Source organism: Dromiciops gliroides, chromosome 4 (genome assembly GCF_019393635.1).
Source record: "Dromiciops gliroides isolate mDroGli1 chromosome 4, mDroGli1.pri, whole genome shotgun sequence".
Taxonomy (NCBI): Eukaryota; Metazoa; Chordata; class Mammalia; order Microbiotheria; family Microbiotheriidae; genus Dromiciops; species Dromiciops gliroides.
The window spans coordinates 178,366,921-178,392,689 of NC_057864.1; the positions used below are offsets into that span (position 1 = coordinate 178,366,921).

General features: G+C 41.7%; 1 protein-coding gene across 1 annotated transcript in view; it reads right to left on the reverse strand.

The window, feature by feature from the left end:
- Positions 1–25,769, reverse strand: part of ABCC3 (ATP binding cassette subfamily C member 3) — an 81,444-nt gene that overhangs the window by 42,721 nt on the left and 12,954 nt on the right. Inside the window, exons 2-3 of the mRNA XM_043964801.1 lie at positions 1,635–1,811; positions 1,023–1,148 (exon numbers count right to left, since the gene is read on the reverse strand). Coding sequence (XP_043820736.1) covers positions 1,023–1,148; positions 1,635–1,811 — 303 coding nt within the window. The remainder of the gene's footprint in view (positions 1–1,022; positions 1,149–1,634; positions 1,812–25,769) is intronic.

The window sequence follows — 25,769 nt, forward strand, 5'->3', positions numbered from 1 at the left end:
TACATGTGGAAGCATGGGTTAATCTTCAGCTGCCAGAGGACATCCTTATCACCCCCCACCCATGATCCCCAGTTTTCTATATGAGTTAATGGGAAGAGCTTCTGGGTTAAGATCAATCAACCGACAAGCAAGGATTAGGCACTGTGTCATATATATGTGTGTATATGTATATGTGTATGTGTATGTATACACATGTATACACATACTGTCAAAGTGTCACATGCATATATACATATGTAGGTGTAATTGTAGAGGTAGAGGCAGAGGCAGAGATAGAAGTAGAGGTAGAGGTGGAGGTAGATGTAGATGTATATTATAGTACAGGGTGGGTCAAAAGTCATGATGTTTTAATAACTTTTTTAAATCCTTTTTTTTTTTGTGTGGGGCAATGACAGTTAAGTGACTTGCCCAGGGTCACACAGCTAGTAAGTGTCAAGTGTCTGAGGCTGGATTTGAACTCAGGTCCTCCTGAATCCAAGGCCGGTGCTTTATCCACTGCGCCACCTAGCTGCCCCCTGTTTTAATAACTTTTTGAAAATGATTTTTCCTTTATTTTTCACCATTTAGGAGATTTGATTTTTCACATGTAATGTAAATTCATTTCCTACATATACACTGTATATGATGCTATGGTTTTATAAATTAAAAACAAAAAGTAAAGGAGTTATTGAATATTGAAACCCCTTCGTGACTTGTGGTGCATCCTGTATATATGTGTGTGTGTGTGTGTGTGTGTGTGTGTGTGTGTGTGTGTGTGTACATACACAAATGAAAAAGTTCCTGCCCTCAAGTGGCTTACATTCTCTCAGGAAAAACAGTATGTAGATAACCATTGGTGTCACTATTTCTCCCTTCTCAAAGGTCCCCAAATATACCCAATATAAGTGTTTCAGAGTCATTAGTACCTTGCCCCAGGCTGCCACCAGCAAGGTCATTACCTCCCTTCCAGAGGCACTAGACTTCCCACAACTCCAAAGTCTGCCTGCCTCCCCTCTCCCAAGCTTCCGGAGTCCCATACTAACCATAGTGACCCCCAAGATGAGGGGAGTCACAAAGTAGATGGGGGCTGGGATGGAGCCCCTCACCAGGCCAGAGAAGGAGTAGAAGAGATCGGCCCATGTTACACACCAGAGCAGGACGCCAACTGCCTACCAAGAGATGAAGGCACTGTGGGGGAGCACAGGGGCAGGGGCAGGGCAGGGACAGGGAAATGGGGAAATGGAAACCTTCCTTTGGGATTAACAGGGGTGAGGGAAGGAAGGCCACTATCACGTGCTAGGAGTTGCTGCTGACCCAGAGGAGAGTCCATTGGCAGCAATCAAAACCACTAAGTCTGTGCATAGTGGCCTGAGAATTACAGGGTGGGGAAGACCCAGGCTCAGGGTGAAGCCCTGAGGAACTTGGTTCAGTTTCCTCATACAGGGAATTTCCCAATTGGCTGTGGGCTTAAAAGGCATCTTGCCAATTACCGTGGGCTGGAGAGGGAGGGGGGAAGAATAGTGAGGATATAGAGAGACTGGCCTAGCAACCAGGGAAATTAGGGCCTAGAATAGAATTTCTGTTCTGCTCCAAGACATCAGCAGCTAGACAATGACTTTCCCCTACCCAGGGGCACCCTTGACTAAATCACTGACCGTCTTGAGCCTACAGAGGCCAGAAAGGATGATGTAGCCTTGGTTTCGGTGCTGGAGGTAGAGTAGGTAACAGGGCAGGGAGGCCCAGAGGTAGATGCAAGGGATCCAAGCAAGTAGAGAGTTCTGGAAGCAGGGAGTGAGATCCGGGTTGTCTGTGTGCACGGTGAGGTTTGGGTCCTGGAGAAAGAGAAGGCAGGTTAGTTCATAAGATAAAAAGGAAAGACAGTTATGCTTCCTAAAAAAAAGAGATAATATTCATTCATTCATAGAAGGCCTGAATTCAAATCCTGACACTTGCTGGTTGTATGACCCTGGGCAAGTTATTTAATTTTTCTTACCCTCAATTTTTCCATCTATAAAATGAGGGGTGGGACTCTTGGGCTTCCTTCTAGTTCTGAATCTGTGATCTCTAAACTTTAGCAATTATTAAGGGCCTATTACATTTAAGGAACTGGGAGATGAATTTTTTTTTGATTGTTCAGTCATTTCAGTCATGTCTGATGATTCTCCATGACCCCATTTGGGGTTTTATTGGCAAAGATCCTGGAGTGGTTCGCCATTTCCTTCTTCAGCTCATTTTACAGAGGATGAAACTGAGGCAAACAGGGTTTTAAGTTACTTACCTAGGGTCATATAGCTAGTAAGTGTCTGAGGCCAGATTTGTACTCATGAAGATGAGTCTTTCTGACTCCAGACCCAGCATCTTATCCACTATGCCACCTAGCTGCCCCAAAATTACATTATCCTTATCTCTAAGATTTTATATTCATAATAATCATGATGGCTAGTATTTATGTAGCACTTTAAGGTTTGCAGAATGTCTCATATAACATTATTTCTTTTGGTCTTCACATCAGCCCTAGGAAGTAGATGCTATTATTATCCCCATTTGACAGATGAGGAAACTGAGGCAACAGAGGTTAAGCAACTTGCCTAAAGTCTCACAGCTAGTAAGTGTTGGAAGCGAGATCTGAACTCCAGTCTTTCTGACTTCGAGTCCAACATATATAAGGGAACCTGGAAATCATCCAGTCCAACCCCACTATGCCTGTTTACTCATCTGTAAAATGAGAAGCTTAAACTTCATGGCCTGTAGGGTCCTTTCCAACTTTAAATGCTTGATCCTATGATCTTATAAGGGAGAAGGAAAAAGAAAACACATTCAAGAGAAGACAGAAATTAGGGGGGATGTATCTAGTCAGAAAGAGAAGAGCTCAGACAAGGGAACTTTCCAACTTATTCTTCACTCTGCTGCCCAAATTGTCTTTCTACTGAAACCTTATAATATTGTCATGTCTTTGCTCATAGCTTCTCTACTCAAAATCCATCAACTCATGCTCTCCATCACTTACAAAATAAATAGAAAAGTCTGTTCCTGGCATTCAAGGCCCTTCACAATAAGGTTCCAACTTGCTTCTCCATTGCTTCTTATTTAGAATTTTATTTTTCCAAATTACATGTAAAAACAAATTTTGACATCAATTTTTTAAAAACTTTGTGTTCGGGGCAGCTAGGTGGCGCAGTGGATAGAGCACTGACCCTGGAGTCAGGAGTACCTGAGTTCAAATCCAGCCTCAGACACTTACCACTTACTAGCTGTGTGACCCTGGGCAAGTCACTTAACCCCAATTTCCTCACTAAAAAAACAAAAACAAAAAAAACCTTCGTGTTCCAATTTTTCTTTCTCCCTTCCTCCCCATCCCCGCCGCCAAGAACTCAAACAATTCAATATAAGTTATGCATGAATAGTCACGCAAAACATCTCCACATTAGCCAGGTTGTGAAAGAAAACAGACAAAAACAAAACTTCAGATTAAGGAACTATCAAAAAAATTATGCTTCAATCTGTTTTCAGATACTATCTCCATTGCTTCTTTTCACAGCCCAGGAAAACTGGATTCCTCTCTCTGTCTTGTTCTCATCTTGCCCTTTGAGAGCAAGGTCTGTGTCTATTTATCTTTGTATGCCTAGAGTTTAGCACAGTGCCTTGTTCATAGCATACCCTAAATATATGTTTGTGGAATAAATGAACAGCAATATTCAAATGATGATAGCCATGAAAGCCCTTGGGACTATCAGATGGTTCAACATCAGAAACAGATAAGGTTTTATTAATGCAAATGACCATAAAGATGCATTACCATCTGCCTTGACCCTGTACCATAAGGTCCATTGAACCTTGCTATTCTCCCTCTACATATGTGTTCTCTTCTGCTTTTGACTGAGCACGGGGAACTTTGCTATTTATGTCCCCAGAATTTAGCAGATTATCTGGCATACAGTAAGAACTCAATAAATGCTTTTCCATCCATCCATCTATTCATTCATTCATTCATGCCTACCACATATCCGAATTCCCTCTGGTACCTCAACCACCACCACCACCACCACCAACACACAAATACACAAGACTCACCCCCGCCCCATCCCCCAAGAGGGTCGAGCTGCTGGAAGGTGGAAGGGAGTGGGAAAGAGAAGGAAGATTTTTTCCAGTGGAGAGTATGCATTTGAGTGAGCTGTTTGTTAATGTTCAATGAGTTGTGTGAGAGAATTGGAATGCGGTGAGTATACAAATGATGTTGTGAGTAGGAGTGAAAGCTGCCCCTACTTCCTCTTCACCCACTCACTCCCTAACTCTTTCAAAACTGGTTTCTGCCTCCCTCCCCTAGCTTTCCTTGAAACTGCTTTCTCCAGCTTCTCCCATTATTTCCTACTTGCCAAATCCAATGGCCTTTTCTCAGAGCTCCCTCTCTCTGCATTTGCTACTACAGACTATTCCCTGCCCTGGTTCTCCTCATCCCCTTTCTCTCCTTTACTTTCAGGGTTCACCTATAGCTCTGTTATTCCTTTTGTAATCTTCACTGGTTTTATTTTCTCCTCTGGCCTCCTTGGTGGGGGAAGGTTGGATTCCACAGCTCTCCCCAGTTTCAACCATTCAATGATGCTATGACTCCCAAACCCCTAATTCTGACTTCCTGTCCCATATCTTTTGGCAATATTTTATTTTATTTTCCAATTGCATGTAAAGATTGTTTTCAACATTCATTTTTGTAAGATTTTGAGTTCCAAATTTTTCTTTCCCTCCCTTCCCTCCTCCCTCCCCAAGACAGCAAACAATCAGATATAGGTGTTTTATATATATATATATATATATATATATATATATATTTATATATATATATATATATACACACATACATACATACATACATACACACAATCATGTTATATATATTTCCATATTAGTCATGTTGTAAAAGAAGAAACAGAACAAAAGGGAAAAACCATAAGAAAGAAAAAATAACAACAAATAAAGTGAAAATATCATACTTTGATCTGCATTCAGACTCCATAGTTCTTTTTCTGCATGTGAAAAGCATTTTCCATCATAAATCTTTTGTCATGGTCTTGGATCATTGTATTGTTGAGAAGAGCTAAGTCTTTCATAGTTGTTGATCATTGCACAATGTTACTGTTATTGTGTACAATGTTCTGTTTCTGTTCACTTCACTCAGCATCAGTTCATGTAAGTCTTTCCAGGTTTTTCTGAAATCTTCCTGCTCATCATATCTTACAGCACAATAGTAATCCATTACATTCATATACCACAACTTTTTCAGCCATTCCTCAATTGATGGGCATCCCCTCAGTTTCCAATTCTTTGACACCACAAAAAGAGCTGCTATAAATATTTTTGTACATGTGGGTCCTTTTCCCTTTTTTATGATCTCTTTGCAATACAGACCTAGTAGTGGTATTGCTGGGTCAAAGGGTCTGCATCCTGTCCCATGTCTCTAGCTGCATAATGAATATTTCTTTGCATCCAGTGAAAAGCAAATTTGGACTTGGAGTCAGAGGAGCTGGGTTCAAAACCCAGCTTTGCCTCAGGCCTCAGTTTCTTCCTTTACAAAATTATGAGGTTAGTCTAGAAGATAATCTTTAAATTCTCTTCTGGCTCCAAATCTCTGTGTCTGGTCACAAATTCAATCCATGTATAACTTAAATACATTACAGACAACTGTTGAAGTTCTCAACCAAGCTTCCCAATTTCTGCCAATGACATCATCATCTTCCTAGTCTCCCAGGCTAGATACTTCAAAGTTATATTATCTCCTTCCTCTCCCAGGCCTCCAATTTAATCAGTCACTAATTCTTATTGATTTTTCCTTCTAATCCATTCTACTCAGAACAGCTGTCTAACTAGTCTCCTTGCCTCTTATTCCTCTCTCACCCTCCAAGGCAGCCTTGTAGAATGCCACTAAATTAATCTTCCTGAAATACCTAACTTCCATCCTTTCCTGTTTAAAAACCTTGGGAGACATTCTGGAGCAAATCCTTAACCTGGCATTCAAAGCTTTGCATTAGCTCCACTGAGAGAAGGGATTATTTGAGTCTTTGTTTTTGTATCTCCTGGCCCATAGGAGATACTTAATAAATGGTTGTCAATTGACTGATGGAGTCCACTGCCTCTGGGCTAAAACACAAAGTTTTTGTGGGGCATTTAAAAGTCCTTTACTGTTTACTTCCAGCCACCTGGATGATTTCCTGTCTCTCCATAATACCTACTCTTTGGTCCAGCCAAGCTGGCTTCCTTGCTGTTCACAGTAGAGGAATATCCATTTCCTGTCCCTGTTCCCTCTTCCTAGAATGCACCCTGCCCCCCATCTTTATGCTTTGTAATCCTGAGCTCCCTTCAAGATGCCAGTCAAGGGTTAGCCCCTACAAGAGACTTTTCCTGGTCCTTTAGAGTTGCTATCAATTCTCTCCTTCAAATAACTTTGTATTTATTTTATAGCTATTTGATATTTATTCAGCTGTTTATACTTTGTTTCCCTCCTTCCCCCAGTAGAATGTAAGCTTCCTGGGGGCAGGTTTTTATATTTCCAATTTCTTACACAGTATCTGGTACAAAATAGGGGCATCAATGTGGTGCAGTGGTTAGAGTGCCAGGCCTGGGATCAGGAAGGCTTGAATTCAAATCAGGCCTCAGATGCTTACTAGCTGTGTTACCCTGGGCAAGTCACTTAACCCTGTTTGCCTCAGTTTCCTCATCTGTAAAATGAGCTGGAGGAGGAAGTAGCAAACTACTTCAGTATCTTTGCCAAGAAAACCCCAAAATGGGGTCATGAAGGGTCCGACATGACTGAAATGACTCAACAACAACAACAACAACAAAAGGCACTTACTAGATGTCTGTTGTCTTGAATTATTCTTTAAAGATAAATTGTAGTGAAAGAATGTTGGTTCTGGATTGAGAGGGCCTAGGTGAGTGAGTCAGCTCTCATGCACCTATGTAATTTTAAGCAAGTCACCTGGGCCTCAGTTTCTTCAAATTACCATCTCACTTTTCTCCTTCCTTTCACCACCAAGCTTCTCAAACAAGTAGTCAAACATAAAAGAAAAGAAGGAAGGCTAGAAAGAATCCAGAACATGGTGGATTTATGATGTTTAAAAGAAAGACAAGTTGCATATGAGACCCACAGTTCAATGTACAATCATCTTCTATTATACTGTGTATATGGAAATGTCCGTTTCGTTTGATGCTTGTCATGTTCAGAGGTGGCTGGGTTTAAGGTTTATTGCTGTTGTTGTTGTTGTTTTTAGGGTAGTCAACACTAGCTTCTTCCAAGGCCTTAGCAACCACTTATTCCTAAACAATTTATAAACTAGGTCCTTGCCCCTACCCCCTCCAAGTCTCTCTTTTCTCCTATACTTCTTACTCACTATTTTCAAATTTGATTCAAAGCTTCACTTACACATATCACCTGCCTTTTCAAAGCCCATCAATAACTTCCCACTGCCCCTGGAGATAATTAAACAAGAACAAACTTTACTCCTCATTTTGAGTCTCTCAGGCATCTCCTTCTACTTTCTCCTCCTTTACTTTGGTCTCAGATGAAAGGAGGTCTCTTTTCCTTGCTAAGACCAACCTTTTCACATGCATCTTTGATGACATCCCCCTCACAGCTTTTCCTGGAAAGTGCTCTCTCTCTCTCTCTCTCTCTCTCTCTCTCTCTCTCTCTCCATTCTCTCTTTCTATTAACTTTAAACTCTTCCTATCTACTGGTTCTTTCCCTGCTGCCTACAAATATGACAGCCATGTCCTTAAAAAGAATCTTTACTTGATCCAACCATCCCTACTAGCTATCATTGTGTATCTCCCTTCCTTTTTATGGCTAAACTCCTTGAGAAAGCAATCTATAATGCTGCTTCTACTTTCTCTCCTTCCACTCTCTTCTAAACCCTCTGCAATCTGGCTCCCAACTTTGTCATTCAACTGAAACCACTGCCTCCAAAGTTACCAATAATTTCCATTTTTTGTGGCAAATTTCTTAGGTGGGTTTTCAACATTCATTTTTGTAAGATTTTGAGTTCCAAATTTTTCTCCCCCCCCTACCTTCACTCCCCACCCCCAGCCAGCATGCAATCTGATATAGGTTATGATTGCAATCATGTTAAACATATTTTCACATTAGTCATGTTGCAAGAGAAGAATCAGAACAAAAATACAAAAAACACAAGAAAGAAGAAAAAACAACAAAAAAGCAAAAACAAAAGTGAAAATATTATGCTTCAATCTGCATTCAGACTCCCTAGTTCTTTTTCTGGATATGGAAAACATTTTTCCATCATGAATCTTTTGGGATTGTCTTGAATCATTCTATTGCTGAGAAGAGCTAAGTCTATCGAAGTTGATCATCACACAACATTGTTGATACTGTATACAACGATCTCTTCGTTCTCCTCATCTCACTCAGCAGGTTTTTCTGAAATCTACCTGCTAATCATATCTTACTGCACAATAGTAATCTATTACATTCATATGCCACAACTTGTCCAGCCATTCCCCAATTGATGGGTATCCCCTCAATTTCCAATTCTTTTCCACCACAAAAAGAGCAGCTATAAATATTTTTGTACATGTGTGTCCTTTTCCCTTTTTTTATGATCTCTTTGGGATGTAGATCTAGTAGTGGTATTTCTGGGTCAAAGGGTATACACAGTTTTTTTTCCACACACCCCCTTCCAGGAATGATATTCACAGCACTTTTTTTTTTGCAGGGCAATGAAGGTTAAGTGACTTGCCCAAGGTCACACAGCTAGTAAGTGTCAAGTATCTGAGGCCGGATTTGAACTCGGGTCCTTCTGAATCCAGGGCCAGTGCTTTATCCACTGCATCACCTAGCTGCCCCAAACTAGGGCTTTGTTATTTTATTTATTTATTTATTTTTGGTGGGGCAATGGGGGTTAAGTGACTTGCCCAGGGTCACACAGTTAGTAAGTGTCAAGCGTCTGAGGTCGAATTTGAACTCAGGTCCTCCTGAATCCAGGGCCGGTGCTTTATCCACTGCGCCACCTAGCTACCCCTGGTATGCACAGTTTTAACCCCTTTTGGGCATGGTTCCAAATTGCTCTCCAGAATGATTGGATCAGTTCACAACTCCACCAATGGTGCATTAGGATTCCAATTTTCTCACATCTCCAATAATCTCTTAATTGCCAAATCTAATGGCCTTTTCTCAGTCTTCATCTTCATTGTCCTCAATATGGTATTTGACACTCTTGATCATTTTATGGACACCTCTCCTCTCTCAGTTTTCATATAATTGCTCTCTTCTGGTTTTCCTCCTAGCTGTCTAACCACTCCTCAGTTTTCTTGTCTTGTTCTTCACCTACCATTAACTGTGGGTGCCCCACAAGGAACTGTCCTGGTCCCACTTCTCTTTTCTCGCTATACTATCTCACTTGGTGATTTCATCAGCTCCCATGAGTTTAGTTATCATTTCTATGCCGATGAATCCCAGATCTATAGATCTGTCCCTAGTCTTTCTGCTGAGCTAAAGTCACACATCTCCAACTGCCCCTTGGACATCTTGAACTGGAAGTGCCATAAGGATCTCAAACTTAACACATCTAGACTAATTTTTTTTTTCCTCAAAGACCTTCCTCCCTTCCAAATTTTCTTGTCACTGTTGAGAGTGCCACATTTCTCTTAATGCCTGTAACAATTGTTTTCTTTGATTGATATTTTTGCAAAGGTAAATTAGGCCTTTTTTGGTCTCAATTCTTACCTAGCCTCTAGTCATTGAAAGGGTGTTGCCCGATCTAACCATTCTGGAGATCAATTTGGAACTATGTCCAAAGGGCTATAAAACTGTGCACACCCTTTGACCCAGAAATATCACTACTAGCTCTGTTATCTCAAAGAGATCAAAGAAAAGGAAAAAGGACCCATTTGTACAAATATATTTATAGCAGATCCTTTTTGTGGTGACTAAGAATTGGAAATTGAGGGGATACCCATCAATTGGGGAATGGCTGAACAAGTTGTGGTATATGATTGTGATGTAATACTATTGTGCTATAAGAAATGATGAGTAGGATAATTTCAAAAACATCTGGAAAGCCTTACATGAACTGAGATAGAGTGAAGTAAGCAGAACCATGAGAACATCCCACACAGTAACAGCAATACTGTACAATGAACAACTGTGAATGACTTAGCTATTCTCAGCAATACAATGATCCAAGAATATCCCAAAGAACTCATGATGAAAAATGCTATCTGCTTCCAAAGAAAGAACTGATGGTGTCTAAATACAGACTGAAGCATTCATTCATTCATTCATTCAATCATTATTTCTTCCTTCCTTCCTTCCTTCCTTCCTTCCTTCCTTCCTTCCTTCCTTCCTTCCTTCCTTCCTTCCTTCCTTCCTTCCTTCCTTCCTTCCTTCCTTCCTTCCTTTCTTTCTTTCTCTTTCTTCCTTCCTTCCTTTCTCTCTCTCTCTCTCTCTCTCTCATTCTCCTTCCTTCCTTCCTTCTTCAATTTTTCTTCCACAAAATAACTAATATTTAAATGTTTTACATGATTGCACATGTATAATTTAACCTAAATCAGATTGCTTACCATCTTAGGGAGGGGGGAGAGGAGGGAAGTATAGAATCTGGAATTCAAAACTTAAAAGAAAAAAAAGAACAAATGTTAAAAATTGCTTTTACATATAATGGGGAGGATTAAATAGCAGTTGACTTTGTGGTGGCAAAGAATTGGAAATCGAGGGAATGTCCATCAATTGAAGAATGGCTGAATAAGTTGTGATATATGAATGTAACAGAATACTATTGTATGATATGATTATGGATTTGAGTCAGATTAAACTCTGAGGATGGGGTCTGGAAGGTACCCAGCCCTGCCCCAGTATAGTTCATTTAGAAGTTTATTGCTTGTCAAATTCTCACTGTCTCCAATTAACAGTATTTTTACTTCTGCTCAGTCTCCCCACTTGTCAGCTACATATTAGTTTTGTCTGCAATCCATCATGTGTCAGAACCCCAGTCAGTGGGTCAGGGAGTTAGCCCACCAATTCAATACTCGGGACTCAAGAAGAAAGGACGGGGCTTGGCACAGGATGCAGCAATTGAGTTGAGACCAGATGTTAAGTGACATGTCTCTTTTTCTCAGAGCAGAATCCCCTTGACCCTAGGGTCCCAATAATGTGTTATTCTTTTATTCTTTATTCTATTTCTTTGACTTCCCAACATAGCCGAAGATAAATTTTAACCCTGTCATTCTTAACAATGCTGAAGCACCTGAGTGACTCTTCCTGTTATTCAGGTTGAATATCTTTAGAGACAGGGGCCAGGAGAGGGGAGTCAGTGGGAACTGTGAGATCTGAAACATCTGACTGTCACTCCCCTGTTTCCTCTTCCTTTGGTTTGACCTTGTTTCCCCTCCCCTTTTCCCCCTTGCTCCTGGAACACGTATGCATGTCTCCATACATTGATCACAAGCTGAACACGCACCCTGGGTGAGACAGGATTGGATGTTAGATTGTGAGCTCGACCTAGTGTGCGTGGGGACTTCCCCTCTGACCAGCATTCCTATATAAGGTTAAGGAATGTATTGGCTGGCGCGGTTCATGTATTGAACTTGCCCATTCCTACGGGAATGTAATAAATCTGTCTCTGCTTGACTTGTGGTCTCCTCGAGTTATTTGGATAAACTGAGGCAGTTTGCTCCATACACTATTTTTCCCATTTATTTAGAATTTTATTTTTCCCCCAAATCACATATAAAAAACAATTTCCAATATCGATTTTTAAAACTTTGTGTTCCAAATTCTCTTCCTCCCTCCCCACCCCACAAGAATGCAAGCAATTCAATATAAGTTACACATGTGTAGTCATGCAAAACATTTCCACGTTAGTCAGCTTGTGAAAGAAAAAACAAAAAAACTTAAGAAAAAGGAACTAAAAAAAACTATGCTTCAATCTGTATTCAGGCACCATCAATTCTTTTTCTGGAGATGGATTATATTTTTCATAAGTCCTTCAGAGTTGTCTTGGGTCATTGTATTGCTGAAAATAGCTGAGTCATTCACAGCTGATCATCTTACAATATTGCTGTCACTTTCCATACAGTACATTTCACTTTGCATCAGCTCATGTAAGTCTTTCCAGGTTTTTCTGATAGCATCCTGATCATTATTTCTTATAACACAATAGTGTTCCATCATAATCTCATCCCACAATTTATTCAGCCATTCCCCAATTGATGGGCATCTCCTCAGTTTCAAATTCAACATTTTTGGTTTTTTATCTCTTTTTGGATACTGACCTAGTAGTGGTCTTACTAGGTCAAAGAGTATTCATGATCTTATAGCCCTTTGGCCATAGTTCTAAATTGTTCTACAGAATGTTTGTTTTTTTGTTTTGTTTTGTTTTTTTAATTTTTGCAGGGCAATGAGGGTTAAGTGACTTGCCCAGGGTCACACAGCTAGTTAAGTGTCAAGTGTCTGAGGCTGGATTTGAACTCGGGTACTCCTGAATCCAAGGCCAGTGCTTTATCCACTGCGCCACCTAGCTGCCCCCTCTACAGAATGTTTGAATCAGTTTACAACTTCACCAAGAGTGCATTAATGTTTTATTTTCCCCGTATCCCCTACAACGTTCATTATTTTCCTCTGCTGTCCTATTATCCAGTCCAGTAGGTATGAGTTAGTACCCCAGAATTGTTTTGACCTGCATCTCTCCAATTAATAGTAAGTTAGAGCATTTTTATATGGCTATAGGTAGCTTTGATTATTTCATTTGGAAACTTTATATGTTTTGATCATCTATCAATTGTGGAATGGCTCTTATTTTAACAAATTTGATTCAGTTCTCTATGTGTTTGAGAAATGAGGCCTGTCAGATGAACTTGCTTCAAATTTTTTTCACAGCTACTATTGCTAACTGCATTTCCCTCCATTCTATTCCCTCCCCATGCCATTTACTCTATTTTCTATCTTCTTTCATCCTGCCCCTTCTCAAAAGTGTTTTGCTTCTGACTGCCCCCTCCCCGATTCTGCCCTCCCTTCTATCACCCCCGCCCCCCATCCCCTTTCCCTCCTACTTTACTGCAGGGTAAGATAGATTACTATACCCAATTGAGTATGTATATTATTCCCTCTTTGAGCCAATTCTGATGAGAGTACGGTTCACTCACTCCCTAGAACCTCCCCCAGCTTTCCCTCCACTGTATAAGCTTTTTCTTGTTTCTTTTATATAAAATACTTTACTCATGTAATAGAATACTATTGTTCTATAAGAAATTATGAGCAGGCAGATTTCAGAAAAACCTGGACTTAAGTGGACAGATACTGAGTGAAGTGAGCAGAACCAGGAGAAGATTATACACAGTAGCAGCAACGTTGTGTGATGGTCAACTGTGATAGACTTAGCTCTTCTCAGTAATACAATGATCCAAGACAATTCCAAAGAACTCATGATAGAAAATGTTCTCCACATCCAGAAAAAAGAACTGTGGATTCTGAATGCAGATTGAACCACATCGTTTCTACTTTGTTTTTTCTTTTTTGAGGTTTTTCCCTTTTGCTCTGATTCTTCTTCACAACATGACTAATGCAGAAATATGTTTATTGTGGTTGTACATATATAACCTATATCAGATTGTTTTGTCTTGGGGAGGTGGGAGGGAGAAAAATTTGGAACTAAAAATCTTATGAAAACAAATGTTGAAAATCATCTTTACATATAACTGGAAAATAATAAAATACTTTTATGATTAAAAAAAGAAAAAAAAGAAAGGGCATTGCCACAGAAAAACTGGGGCTTAGGAAAGACCCTGATTTTAAAAGGCCAAGGTCACACAGGCCACAGCAAGTCATCTGGACTTACGTCTTGCCGCTAGACTTCGATTCTCTGGAGGAGAGTGAGGCTGACAACTTTGCTAGAAAATTCATCATTTTTGACTCTTTTGTCTCACCACAGGTATCCAATCTACCACCGATGGCAGAAAAAAAAAGCAATCCAAGGTTGATTTGTTACAGTAATAACAGTTCAATTCAATTTGACAAGTATAAATACCTACTCTGCTCTAGGCAACTGAGACAAAATCAAAATCAGTCCCTGTCCTCAAGCGGGTTATATAGTCTAGTGGGAGGGAAATAAAATGAACACTGTAGGCATTAAAATTAGCCTCAGGCTCCCTGAGCAGAGCTACCCCTCCCCTTCCGTTTCAGCTTGGGGGGTGGGGGGTGGGGGGTGGCATCTGAGCCGGGCTAAGGCGAGCATGAAAAACCAGAGAGGTGCTGGGGTTTGCTTCGCCCAGCCCCCAGCTCTCAGCAAGGGCAGCATGGGGCTCGTCTGGCCTGAGAGAGAAGGTTAATAAAAAGAGACGCTGGGGGTTCGCAATGAAAACAGAGTAAGGGGCTTTTCAGGGATGGTTGCTACGGTGGAGAGGAGAGAAGAAAAAGGGGGGACTGACAGAGCAAGTAGAGAAGAGCAAGAAGTGGGGTTGACAAAGTGAAGGGGGCTTGGAGTTGGAAGATGGGAGCGAAGCAGTGAGCAGGGGGTTTTTCAGTGAGGGGGACGCTAGAAGAAGGTCGTAGGTACAGAGGACACTAAGGACATGAAGGGTCGAGAGAGGAGTGCCTGAAGGTCGTATAACTTGGCATTTCTTTTTTTCTTTTTTTTTTTTTTTTTTTTGCGGGGCAATGGGGGTTAAGTGATTTGCCCAGGGTTACACAGCTAGTAAGTGTTAAGTGTCTGAGGCCGGATTTGAACTCAGGTACTCCTGAATCCAGGGCCAGCGCTTTAACCACTGTGCCATCTAGCTGCCCCCTAACTTGGCATTTCTTTACCCTTATCTTTTACATTTCTTTTTATAAATAAACCCTGCTTTGATTAATTTAAATAAAAGAGGCTTTTTGCTTATCGATTTTGAGAGGAGCAGTATGGAAAATTTTAAACAGCCCTAACAGACTGGTTTAGGAAATTAATAGCAGTCAGATAGCCAGCCAGTCAAAAGTCCACAGATTTAGGCCCAGCAAGTTAGTTAAAATTATTTTAACAGCGCCAATACCCAAATACAAAAATATATACAAAGTTAATGGTAGGAGGGAGTCACTAGTCACTAGATGAGATTAGAAAAGGCCTCTTATGAGAGATGGAACTTCAGCTGACTTGAAGAGAATTAGGGGTTCCAAGAGTCAGAGGGGACAAGGGAGAGCATTGCAGGAATGGGAGACATGTGGAATGTTGTGTAAAAAGAGATCAGGGGCTGGTTTGGCTGTAACCTTGAGTGACTACATTTATTAATGTGCAGTGAGGGCCAGAATAGTGTAGTGGCCAGAGAGCTGGCCTTAGCGTCAGGCAGACCTGAATTCAAGTCCTGACTCTCAGACCTACCTGCAAGTCACTTTATCTCTCCATGCCCCACCCAGGAAACTGTCTAAGACCAAAAGTGGTGGATCAAATGCCAGTTTGCAAAGGTAGAGTTAGCTTCCTCATTAGGCAGTAAAAAAAAAATTGTGGAAAGCATCAGGAAAATCAATATGAAAGGAAATAGTCCAGTCTCATATGCTCTCTCTTCCCAGCCTGCTTGCTTACTCACTTCCTGAACCCTGGGACCAGCAGCAGACCCCTCACCTGCTGAGTCATTCATCTGCTGCATTTATCTGCTGTCTAGTTCTCCCCCCATTGCCTAATTCTCTTCCACTTGGGCTTCTCTGTACCTCCCCTCCTCTATCTATCCCTGACCTCTTACGCAACCTAACCTTTCTGCCCCTTCTGATTCACTTGTAGAGAAAACTGAGTGATCAGGAACCCGGGTTAAGAGTGATAGATTTGATCAGGGATGTAGGTTCACAAATTCTGACTATGATTCCTGTGATCTTGGGCAATCTTTGACCTTTTTTTTTTTTTTTTGCAGGGTAATTAGGATTAAGTGACTTGCCCAGGATCATACAGATAGTAACTGTCAAATATCTGAGGCCAGATTTGAATTCAGGTCCTCCTGAATCCAGGGCCGGTGCTTTATCCACTTTGCCACCTAGCTGCCCCAAGACAATCTTAATTGCACAAAATTCAATCCCTCTGGTTAGCCAAGATAACCACGAGGATAGCTGAAGGCCCCTTCTGACTCTAAATCTATGATCCTATGTGAACAGACCAGAAAGTACTCTTGACATTTTTTCCCCCTGACAGACCCCACCCCATCCCACTTGCTCAGCCCCAAGATGCCACCTAACCATAGCAAAGTTAAGCATGAAACAACAACTAATTTCTGCAAAGCACCAAGAGGTTTACAAAGCACTTGACATATATTATCTCATTCAGTTCTTATGACCCCAAGGCTAGTTGTTGTTGTTGGGCTCTTTGTGACAAAGATTTCTTGGCAAAGATACTGGAGTGGTTTGCCATTCTCTTCTCCAGTGGCAAAGAGAAGCTAAGAAGTTTCTGAGGCTGGATTTGAACTCAGTTCTTCCTGACTCCAAGCTAAGTACTCTATCTACTGTACCACCTAGCTGCTCCCACTTCAATGCCTCAATGAGCTGAAGGAGGACTAAAACTATCTCCCCACCATCTTCTCTCCAAACCACAGATTACCCGAACCTGGGGGCAACTGTGGGTTACGTCCACCTCTAGTATTAGTACTGGGGACAAAAGCCCACTGGATCTCATCAACCAAATGACTAAGGAGCCCAGGGTCACTTTTTTGCCTGTATCATAAGAACTGCAAGATATCAGGGCCATGACTACTGTTCTCCACCCCCATCTCTGACCACAATTCTTCTGAGAACCAGCTGCACACTACCCCTCTCTCATACAGTTTCCACAGCAACAGCCAGCTCCTTCATAAGGAGATTAAACAGCTGGATGGAGCTGATAAGGCCCAGAAGTCTGGTCACTTAGAGCCTTTTAGCCAGAAAGACCTTTGCTTTGCACTGAGATTGCAATTCCTCCCACCCCTGGGACATGTCCCACACAGACTGCTGGGAGTCTACCTGAGCATTGCCATTGACTTTCTCTACTACTAGACAATCCTCGCTTGACATTTAACTGGGGGAGGTAATTATGGCTTTATCCCTACCTGAGATTGGGGAGTGAGTGACTTCTAGTTAATCAAAGACTCACAAGACTTTAGGATTTAGGACTAGAAGGGACTTTCAGAGACCATCTGTGGTCCAGAGAGTGAAAGTGGAATCGTAGCTGGAAGGTTGGGACCTTGGAGGTCATCCAGCCCAACTCTCTCATTTTATAGATGGGGAAACTGAAGCCCAGAAGGAAAGCAGGATCGCAGATTTAAGCTGGAAAGGACCTTGGAGGTCATCTAATCCAAACCCCTCAGTTTATAGACGAGGAAACTGAGAAGCAGAGAGGTGAGATGACCTACCCCCATGTCACAGGACTACAATGTGAAAGCTAAAATTAAGAGTCTTATTGTCTCCAGAGCCAACAACTCTTTTTTTCATATAAATATTTTATTATTTTCCAGTTACATGTAGAGATAGTTTTCAACATTTGTTTTTATAAGATTTCTAGTTTCAAATTTTTCTACCTCCCTCCCCTCCCCAAGACAGCAAGTAATCTGATTCATGAAGAGTTTAGGGGGTTTTTTGTTGTTGTTGTTGTTGTTTTTTGGTGAGGCAACTGGGGTTAAGTGACTTGCCCAGGGTCACACAGCTAGTAAGTGTTGTGTCTCATTCTGGATTTGAACTCAGGGCCTCCTGACTCCAGGGCCGGTGCTCTATTCACTGTGCCACCTAGCTGCCCCAACAGCAAGTAATCTGATATAGATTATATGTATACAATCACATTAAACATATTTCTGCATTAGTGATGTAATGAGAGAAGAATCAGAGCAAAAAGGAAAAACCTCAAAAAAGAAAAACGACAACAACAAAAACAATAGAAATAGTATGGTTCGATCTGCATCCAGATTCAACAGTTCTTTTTTTTTTTTTCCTGGATTTGGAGAGCATTTTCCATCATGAGTCCTTTGGAACTATCTTGGACCATTGTATTGCTGAGAAGAATCAAGTCTATTACAAGTCAATACACAATGTTGATACTGTGTACAATGTTCTCCTGGTTCTAGAGCCAACAACTCTTTTTTTTTTTTTTTTTAGTGAGGCAATTGGTGATAAGTGACTTGCCCAGGGTCACACAGCTAGTAAGTGTTAAGTGTCTGAGGCCGGATTTGAACTCAGGTACTCCTGACTCCAGAGCACTGTGCCACCTAGCTGCCCCGAACCAACAACTCTTAACCAATATCACACAGCAAGGAAGTGGCACAGCTGGGAACAGTAGCCAGCTCACCTAATTCCCAATCTTATGGTCTTCCTATCACAGTATCTCTCTGTGCAGAATCATATGCATGGGGAATGGGGTGTGAAGCAGAGGGCAGGAGACTGGCTTCCATTTTATCCTGGAAATCAGGAAGGGACTTCTCCTCCAGGCAGCCTCCAAACAGAGGCTCCTCAGTCCCATTCACATCGGTGCTTCTCTGGGGAGTTTTCTGCTGCCACCATCCAGAGGACAGGAAGAGGGCAAGCAGGGGTGGGGTGGGGGGCTGTCCACTCCAAAGCCGGAATTCCCTCAGATTCAAAGTCTTTCCTTGCTTCAATTCTCTTGTCCCAACCCACTTCTCCCATTCTCTGCCCAAAGCGTTAGATGATTCTTCAAAGTTAAAAGGAGTCTAGGAGAATGGAAACTATATGTTTCATGGCACCCGACTAGACTGCCTGCCCTCTGAGGGCAGGGACCATGCCTTGTATTCAAATCAATTCAACAAACATTGACTAAGTTCCTATTATGTGCCAGGTGCTACACACTTGGGAATGCAGATCCCTACTATGTGCTAGGTGCTACACACTTGGGAATATAGATCCCTACTGTGTTCCAGGTGCTATACACTTGGGAATACAAAGAAAAAAAAACCCAATTTCTGAACTCAAAGAATTTTTATTCTTCAGTCATGGCGGGTGGACACAATATGTATAAACATAAATAATATTAATAACTAATATCTATATAGAACTTTAAAGTTTATAATGAGATTTACATATTATTTCATTTGATCCTCACAACAGCCCTGGAGGGTGGGTGCTATTATTATCATCCATTTTACATATAAGGAAACTGAGGCTCTGCCTTAGCCAGAGTCACACATATAGTAAGTGTCTGAATCAAGATTTGAACTCAGGTCTTCCAGATTCCAACTCCAGAGTGCTAACTACTACATCACCTAACTGGCGTCTTTATATTAAAAAACAAAACAAAAACAAAAACACAAATACAAAGAAGGTGGAAGGTGGTGGGGAGGAGTGTTGGAAGTGTTAACTACTGAGGGAATCAGGAAAAGCTTTTCATAGGAGATGGCATCTGAGATGATGAGCCAGAGCTTGCAAGAGATGATGACAGAGTATTCCAGGCTTAGAGGGAGGAGGATGTCAGGTACAGGAAGCATCAAACAAGCTGGAAGGTGGGGAAGTAGGATAACAGGGTGCACAGCATTGTCTAATCAGCTTAGAAAGGTAGGTTGAAGTCAGATGAGTTTGTATTTTAGCCCAGAGACAGTAGAATCACTGAGGCTCTTTTTGTACTCCATACTGCCCCTTGCCCTCGCAATCATGTCACACAGGCTCCCTATGTGGTTTGGAGCTAGGAACTTTCAGCACGTTGAAAAATGTTCAATCACTCCACCTCAGCTGAGCCCTTTGCCATATTCCCCTTTAATCCACAGGGAAAAGGATCGCAAACAGGGCTCTTTTTGGAGTTGCTATTGTTGTGGCCAATTAAGTACATGCCGTGAGGAGGAAAAACTCAGTAGAGTGGGATTTTCTAATCTTTACTAGTCATTGGAAGAGGTGGAAACACAAAACCTGAATATCCAGTTAGGAGGGGCAATACAAGCTACGTTTCAGCAGGCTCCCTCCTGTCCCCACCCCTGTTTTCTCTCCCTTTTCTCACAGAGATGGGAATAGCACATGGACCATGGAGAGGGGCACCCCTCTTTATGATGCTGTCACCATGTTCTCTACTTCCCCATCTATCCAATGCAGTTTGTCTCTTCAGTCGTGCCCTCCCTAACCCAAATCCTATCCCGTTACTCTTTCCCTCAAACCTCTTCCCAAAGCACACAAGGCCATACTTTCAGGACAGGTGACCCAAAAACCTCAGAAAACTGGCCATCCATCCTCATAATCCCTCACACTTAGCTGGAGGAAGAGGATCTTAAAGGCAGATTTCCCTAACTGGAAGGTAGGGAGCTAGCATGGATTCAATTAAAAAATTCACTTCAACAAGCATTTTTGTTTGTTTGTTTTGGTTTTTTTTTTGGTGGGGCAATGGGGGTTAAGTGACTTGCCCAGGGTCACACAGCTAGTAAGTGTCAAGTGTCTGAGGACAGATTTGAACTCAGGTACTCCTGCACCATCTAGCTGCCCCTTCAACAAGCATTTTTAAAGTGCCTACTATGTGCAGTACTGCTAGTTAGTCATTGGGGATATAAGGTCCAAAATGAAACTTTTTGTTATCAAAGAGCTTACATTCTAATAGAGGGAAATAGTATGTTAATAGATCAGCAAATTCTGGGCAGCTAGGTGGTACAGTAGATAGAGCATTGGGCTGGGAATCCTGAATTCAAATCTGCCTCAGACTCCTGCCAGTCGTGTGACCCTGGGCAAGTTACTTAACCTTGTCTGCCTCAATTACTTCATCTATAAAATGAGGTGGAGAAGGAAATGGTAAACTAGTCCAGTACCTTTGCCAAGAAAACCCCAAATGGGGTCACAAAAAGTCATACACAACTGAACAACAACAACCAAGTAAATTCAATATATTTATAAAGATAAAGGCTATTTTGGGGGATGGAAGAGAACTAACACCTAGGGAGATCAGAAAAGGCCATTTGTCAGAAATTGTGCTGAAACTCAGTCTTAAAGGGAGGCAGGGATTCCAAGAGACAGAGTTAGGGAGGAAGAGCATTCCAAGTGTTTCAACACAGCCTGTGCAAAGGTACGGAGGACAAAGATGAACTTTTGTGTACAGAAACAGGCCAGTTTGGCTGAGCCACAGGAGAGGATGAGGGGAAGTAATCAGAAGTACTTGGAACACCAGGGAGGGGTTTATATTTTTTCCTAGAAGTAAGAGGGAGCCATTGAAACTTCCTGAAAAGGAAAGACACAAAGGGAGAAAGAAGGGAAAGATTCAAGGCCAACAGACCAATTCAAAGGCTATTACAATTTATCTCTTTAACATACCAGTTCTTGACTCACTTCCTTCCCCTGAGCCACAAAAAAGGGCGGTGAGGGGTGGGGGAGAAAGGAGGTAGAGTAGAACATTAAACCAAACCTCCTTGGTCAGAAACCAAGGCACAAACCAAATGAACAATCAATCAACAAGAATGTATCACTTTCTCACTATGTGCCAAGTAGGTGATGGATGTACAAAGATGAAAGTGAGAAAACTTTCATCTTTAAGGAGTTTATATCTACAGGGGTGGAGATTACACATGTGCAGTCATTTAAGTGACCACGCAGTCATTTGAGGGGTTAAGTGACTTGCCCAGGTCACACAGCTAGTTAAGTGTCTAAGGCTAGACTTGAACTCTGGATTCCCAGCCCAGTGCTCCACCTAGCTGACAGGGATAGAAGGGAGATACCAGATACCATAAACAGATAATTAAATATAGGATAGACAATAGACTTGTGGTTTCATTAATATAGGGAATTTCCAGGTGAGGAAATTCCCATGATGAATGAATACAGGTTGGCACTTTCTCTGTAACTAAATCCTTTTTGGTTGCTTGGGCATTTCAGTTGTACCTGACTCTTTGTGAACCCATTTGAGGTTTTCTTGGTAAAGTTACTGGAGTAGTTTGTCATTTCCCTCTCCAGCTCATTTTCCAGATGTGGAAACAGGCAAACAAGATTGTGATTTGCTCAAGGCCAAAGTACCTGAGGCTGGATTTGAACTCAGGAAGATGAATCTTCCTAACTCCAGGTCTTGCCCTCTGGGCACTGTGCCACCTAGCTGCCCTAACAAGTCTTAGGTGAAAAGTTAAGTGACTTGCCCAGGGATCACACGATCTTAGCCAGAAGCAGTACTTACATCATAGTTTTCCTGGCTTCAAATCAAGTTCAAGGCCTTACTTACCACAATGCCTCTTGTAAGCAGAGGATATAAAATCAAAACACTGTGATGAGGGATGGGAAAGAGAGAGAAAAATGAGGGAACAACGATTGGAAGGATGGACAAGGGCATCTTGAAGGAGGTGATACTTAAGCTGATCTCTGAATGGAGCAAAGGATTCCAAGAGGTAGAAGGAGGAGGGAAAACATCCCAGTCATGGAGGCAATGAGTCAGTATTTATCAAGCACTTACTATATGCCAAGCACTGTGCAAAGGAGGAGAGACAGAACGGGAAGGTATGGAAGCAGCAAATGCTCCAGTTTGGCTGGAGCATGGAGTGCATTGGGAGAGAAACATGTTCTCAGCTTAGAAAGCCAGGTTGGAACAAGGCTGCAAAGGATTTTTAAATGCCAAGAGGAAGAGTTATTTATTGTTATCACTATTGTTATTATTCTTATTACTAACAATGATGTCTAGTAATGGGGAAGTATGTTTTATAGGACTTTGTATGTATAACAAGTATTGTATTTCTTGCCTTCTCAATGGGTGGGGGAGGGAGCAGAGGGAGAGAGAGAATTTGGAACTGAAAATAAAAATAGAATAGAAATTAAAAGCCACCCCCCCAATAATGGCTATTATTTACATAGCACTTTAAGGTTTATAAAGTACTTTACAAATATTTCATTAGATTATCACAACAACCCTGGGACTTAGATACTGTTATTTTCATTTTATAGACGAGGAAATTGAGGCACAGGGAGGTTAAGTGACTTGTCCAAGGTCATACTAGTGTGTGTGTGTATACATATACATACATATATATACACACACATATATACATATACATATATACATACACATACACACATACATATATACATACACAATACACATATACATACACACATATACATACATACACACATATATATACATACACACACACACACACACACACACACACATATATATATATATATATATATATAAAAGAGATCAGATTAGAACTCACTCTAGGTCCAGCTATCTATCCACTGCCCCAGGTATTTTATGCAGTTGTGGAAGCTTAAACTGAGGAGTGGCTCAAGTGGGGTTAGCTTCACAATGGGTGAAGGACAGATTAACAAGAGGAGAGACCGCATGCAAGGCCACCTGCTAGGAAACTAATGCCATAGTACAGGGTAGGGGTGATGAGGTCCTGAGCTAGGGTAGTTGGGAGGTGAATAGAGAGAAGGGTGGAGAGGCAAGGGATTCTGAAATAGATCTGATATGATTCCCCACTCCAGTCCATCTTGGGCTCAACTGCCTAAGCATCTTCCCAAAATGCAAGTCTGACTGTGTCATACCCACACGTTCCCTCCCTCAGTAAATTCCAATGGCTCCCTATTGCTTCCAGGATTAATTACAGGATCCTCTGCTTGGCTCTGCAAGCCCGTCATAACCTGTGTCCTTTCTACCTTTAAAGTCCTCTTACATTTATGCCCTTCTACATTCTCTACTATCCATCTATGTTGGCTTTCTTGCTGTTGTTCACGGACGACCCTCCATTTATTGATTGTCCCCTGTACCAAGAATGTCCTCCCCCCTCACCTCCGCCTCCTGGCTTCTGTAGGAGGACTCTCCTGGACCTTCTCTCCAAATTTTTCCAAGTGCCTTCTTCTCTTTGAGATTATTTTCCATTTCTACTGTCTATATCTTGCACGCACAATTTTTTACACGCTTTCTCTTCCATTAAAATGAGGGCTGGGACAATGCTTTTGCATTCTTTTTATCTCCAGTGCTTAGAATGGTGTTTGACACATAGTAAGTGCTTACTAAATGCTTGTTAACTGATTGACTAAGGAAGGAGAGAGAGGGAGGAATCCAGGATGATTCCGGATATGTGAACCTGAGTGACTGGAAGGATAGTGGCACCTTTGGCCAAATAGAGAAGTTAGGAAGATGGCGGGTTCAGGAGAAAAGATAAGGAGATGTGTTTTGGCCATGTTGAGTCTGAGATGCCTATGGGATGTTCCCGTGCAGACACCCAACAGGCATTTGGTGATGTGGAATTCAAGCTCCAGGCAGAGAAAAGGGAAGTCTGGATTGATATGTTGTTGCTTGGAGATAACAGATGAATCCATTAGAACTGATAAGATCATTAAGAAAGAGAGCATAGAGAAGAGAGCCCATGACGGTACTCAGGGATACAGGGCAAGGGATACAGACAATGATAGTGCCAAGGAAAGATCAGCAAGGCATGTAAGAAGTGAATGAATTCTGAATGAATTCTGCAAGGTGGGTGGGGTAGGAGAGCAGAGTTTTCACTAGGTTCACAGGTTCAAACCTGTACAGAGTAGTCCTCCTGGTTGTCATGGAGAGGTAGACTGTGCTAGGAGGGATAAGGTAAGGTAAAGCACAGGGCATTAGCCTGCTACACCCAAGGTCAGGATTCCGAGGAACAAAGAAGGGCTTAAATATATATTCCTTTGCATACCACTGGCATGCAATTCATTTTAAAGTCAAAATACACAGAAACCAGAGGCCCCCACCTTCCTTGTGCCCACTATCAATGCATTCATTCATCCATCTACTTGCTATACCGTATCATAGACCAAGAGGTAGTTGGAAAAGACATCAGAGACCATCTTGGCAAAGTCTACCGTTTTACAGGTGAAGAAACTGAACTAAGTATTTTAACAGAGGTCCTCTGATTCCACAGTTAGTCTCCTTTCCACTGTTATCAGGCTGCTTCTCATGATTATATATATATATATATATATATATATATATATATATATAATAGCTCAGTGGCGCAGTGGATGAGCACTGGGCCTGGAGCCAGGAAGACCTGAGTTCCAATCCAGGCTCAGACACTTACTAGATGGGTGACCCTGGGCATGTCTCTTATCCCTGTTTGCCTTGGTTTCCACATCTATAAAATGAGTTGGAGAAGTAAATGGTAAACTATTCCAGAATCTTTGCCAAGAAAACCCCAAATGGGGTCACAAAGAGTCAGACATGACTAAAACAACCGAACAATAACCAACACAGTATATAATAGAAGATAATGAACAGTATTGCCTGATAAAACTATAAGAAGGGATTGAAAAATGAATCTACAACTGTAGATGTATGATGGCTTGACATGAGATTCAGTTAGGCCAGATTATCAAAAGATCATTTACAGATGAAACTAAAAGGACAACAAATAGATGCAAAATGTAACAGATCTGCCAGTGTTTCTGGCACTGTACTTGCATCAGTAATGAGAATGGAATTACTTCTCCAAACTTTCTGCTGACCTTCAATCTTGCATCTCCAACTGCCTTTCAGACATCTGGAACTAGATGTTCAATAGACATCTTAAACTCAATAGATCCATAACAGAACTCATTATCTTTCCCCTAAACCCAGTCCCCTCCTACCTTCCCTATTACAGGGCAACACTATCCTCCCAGATCGTCAGGCAGGCAACTTAGGAATCATCCTGGATTCTACCCATTTCTCACTTTCCATATCCAAGCTGTTGCCAAGGCCTGTTGATTTCATCTCTGCAGCATCTCTGGAATACACTCCCATCTCACTCTGTCACTAGTACAGGCCCTCATCACCTCCCACCTGGACTACTGCAATAGCCTATTGGTGGGTCAGCCTGCCTCAATTCTCTCCCCACCCCGATGCATCCTCCACTCAGCCACTAATGTGATTTTCCTGAAGTACAGGTCTGATCAT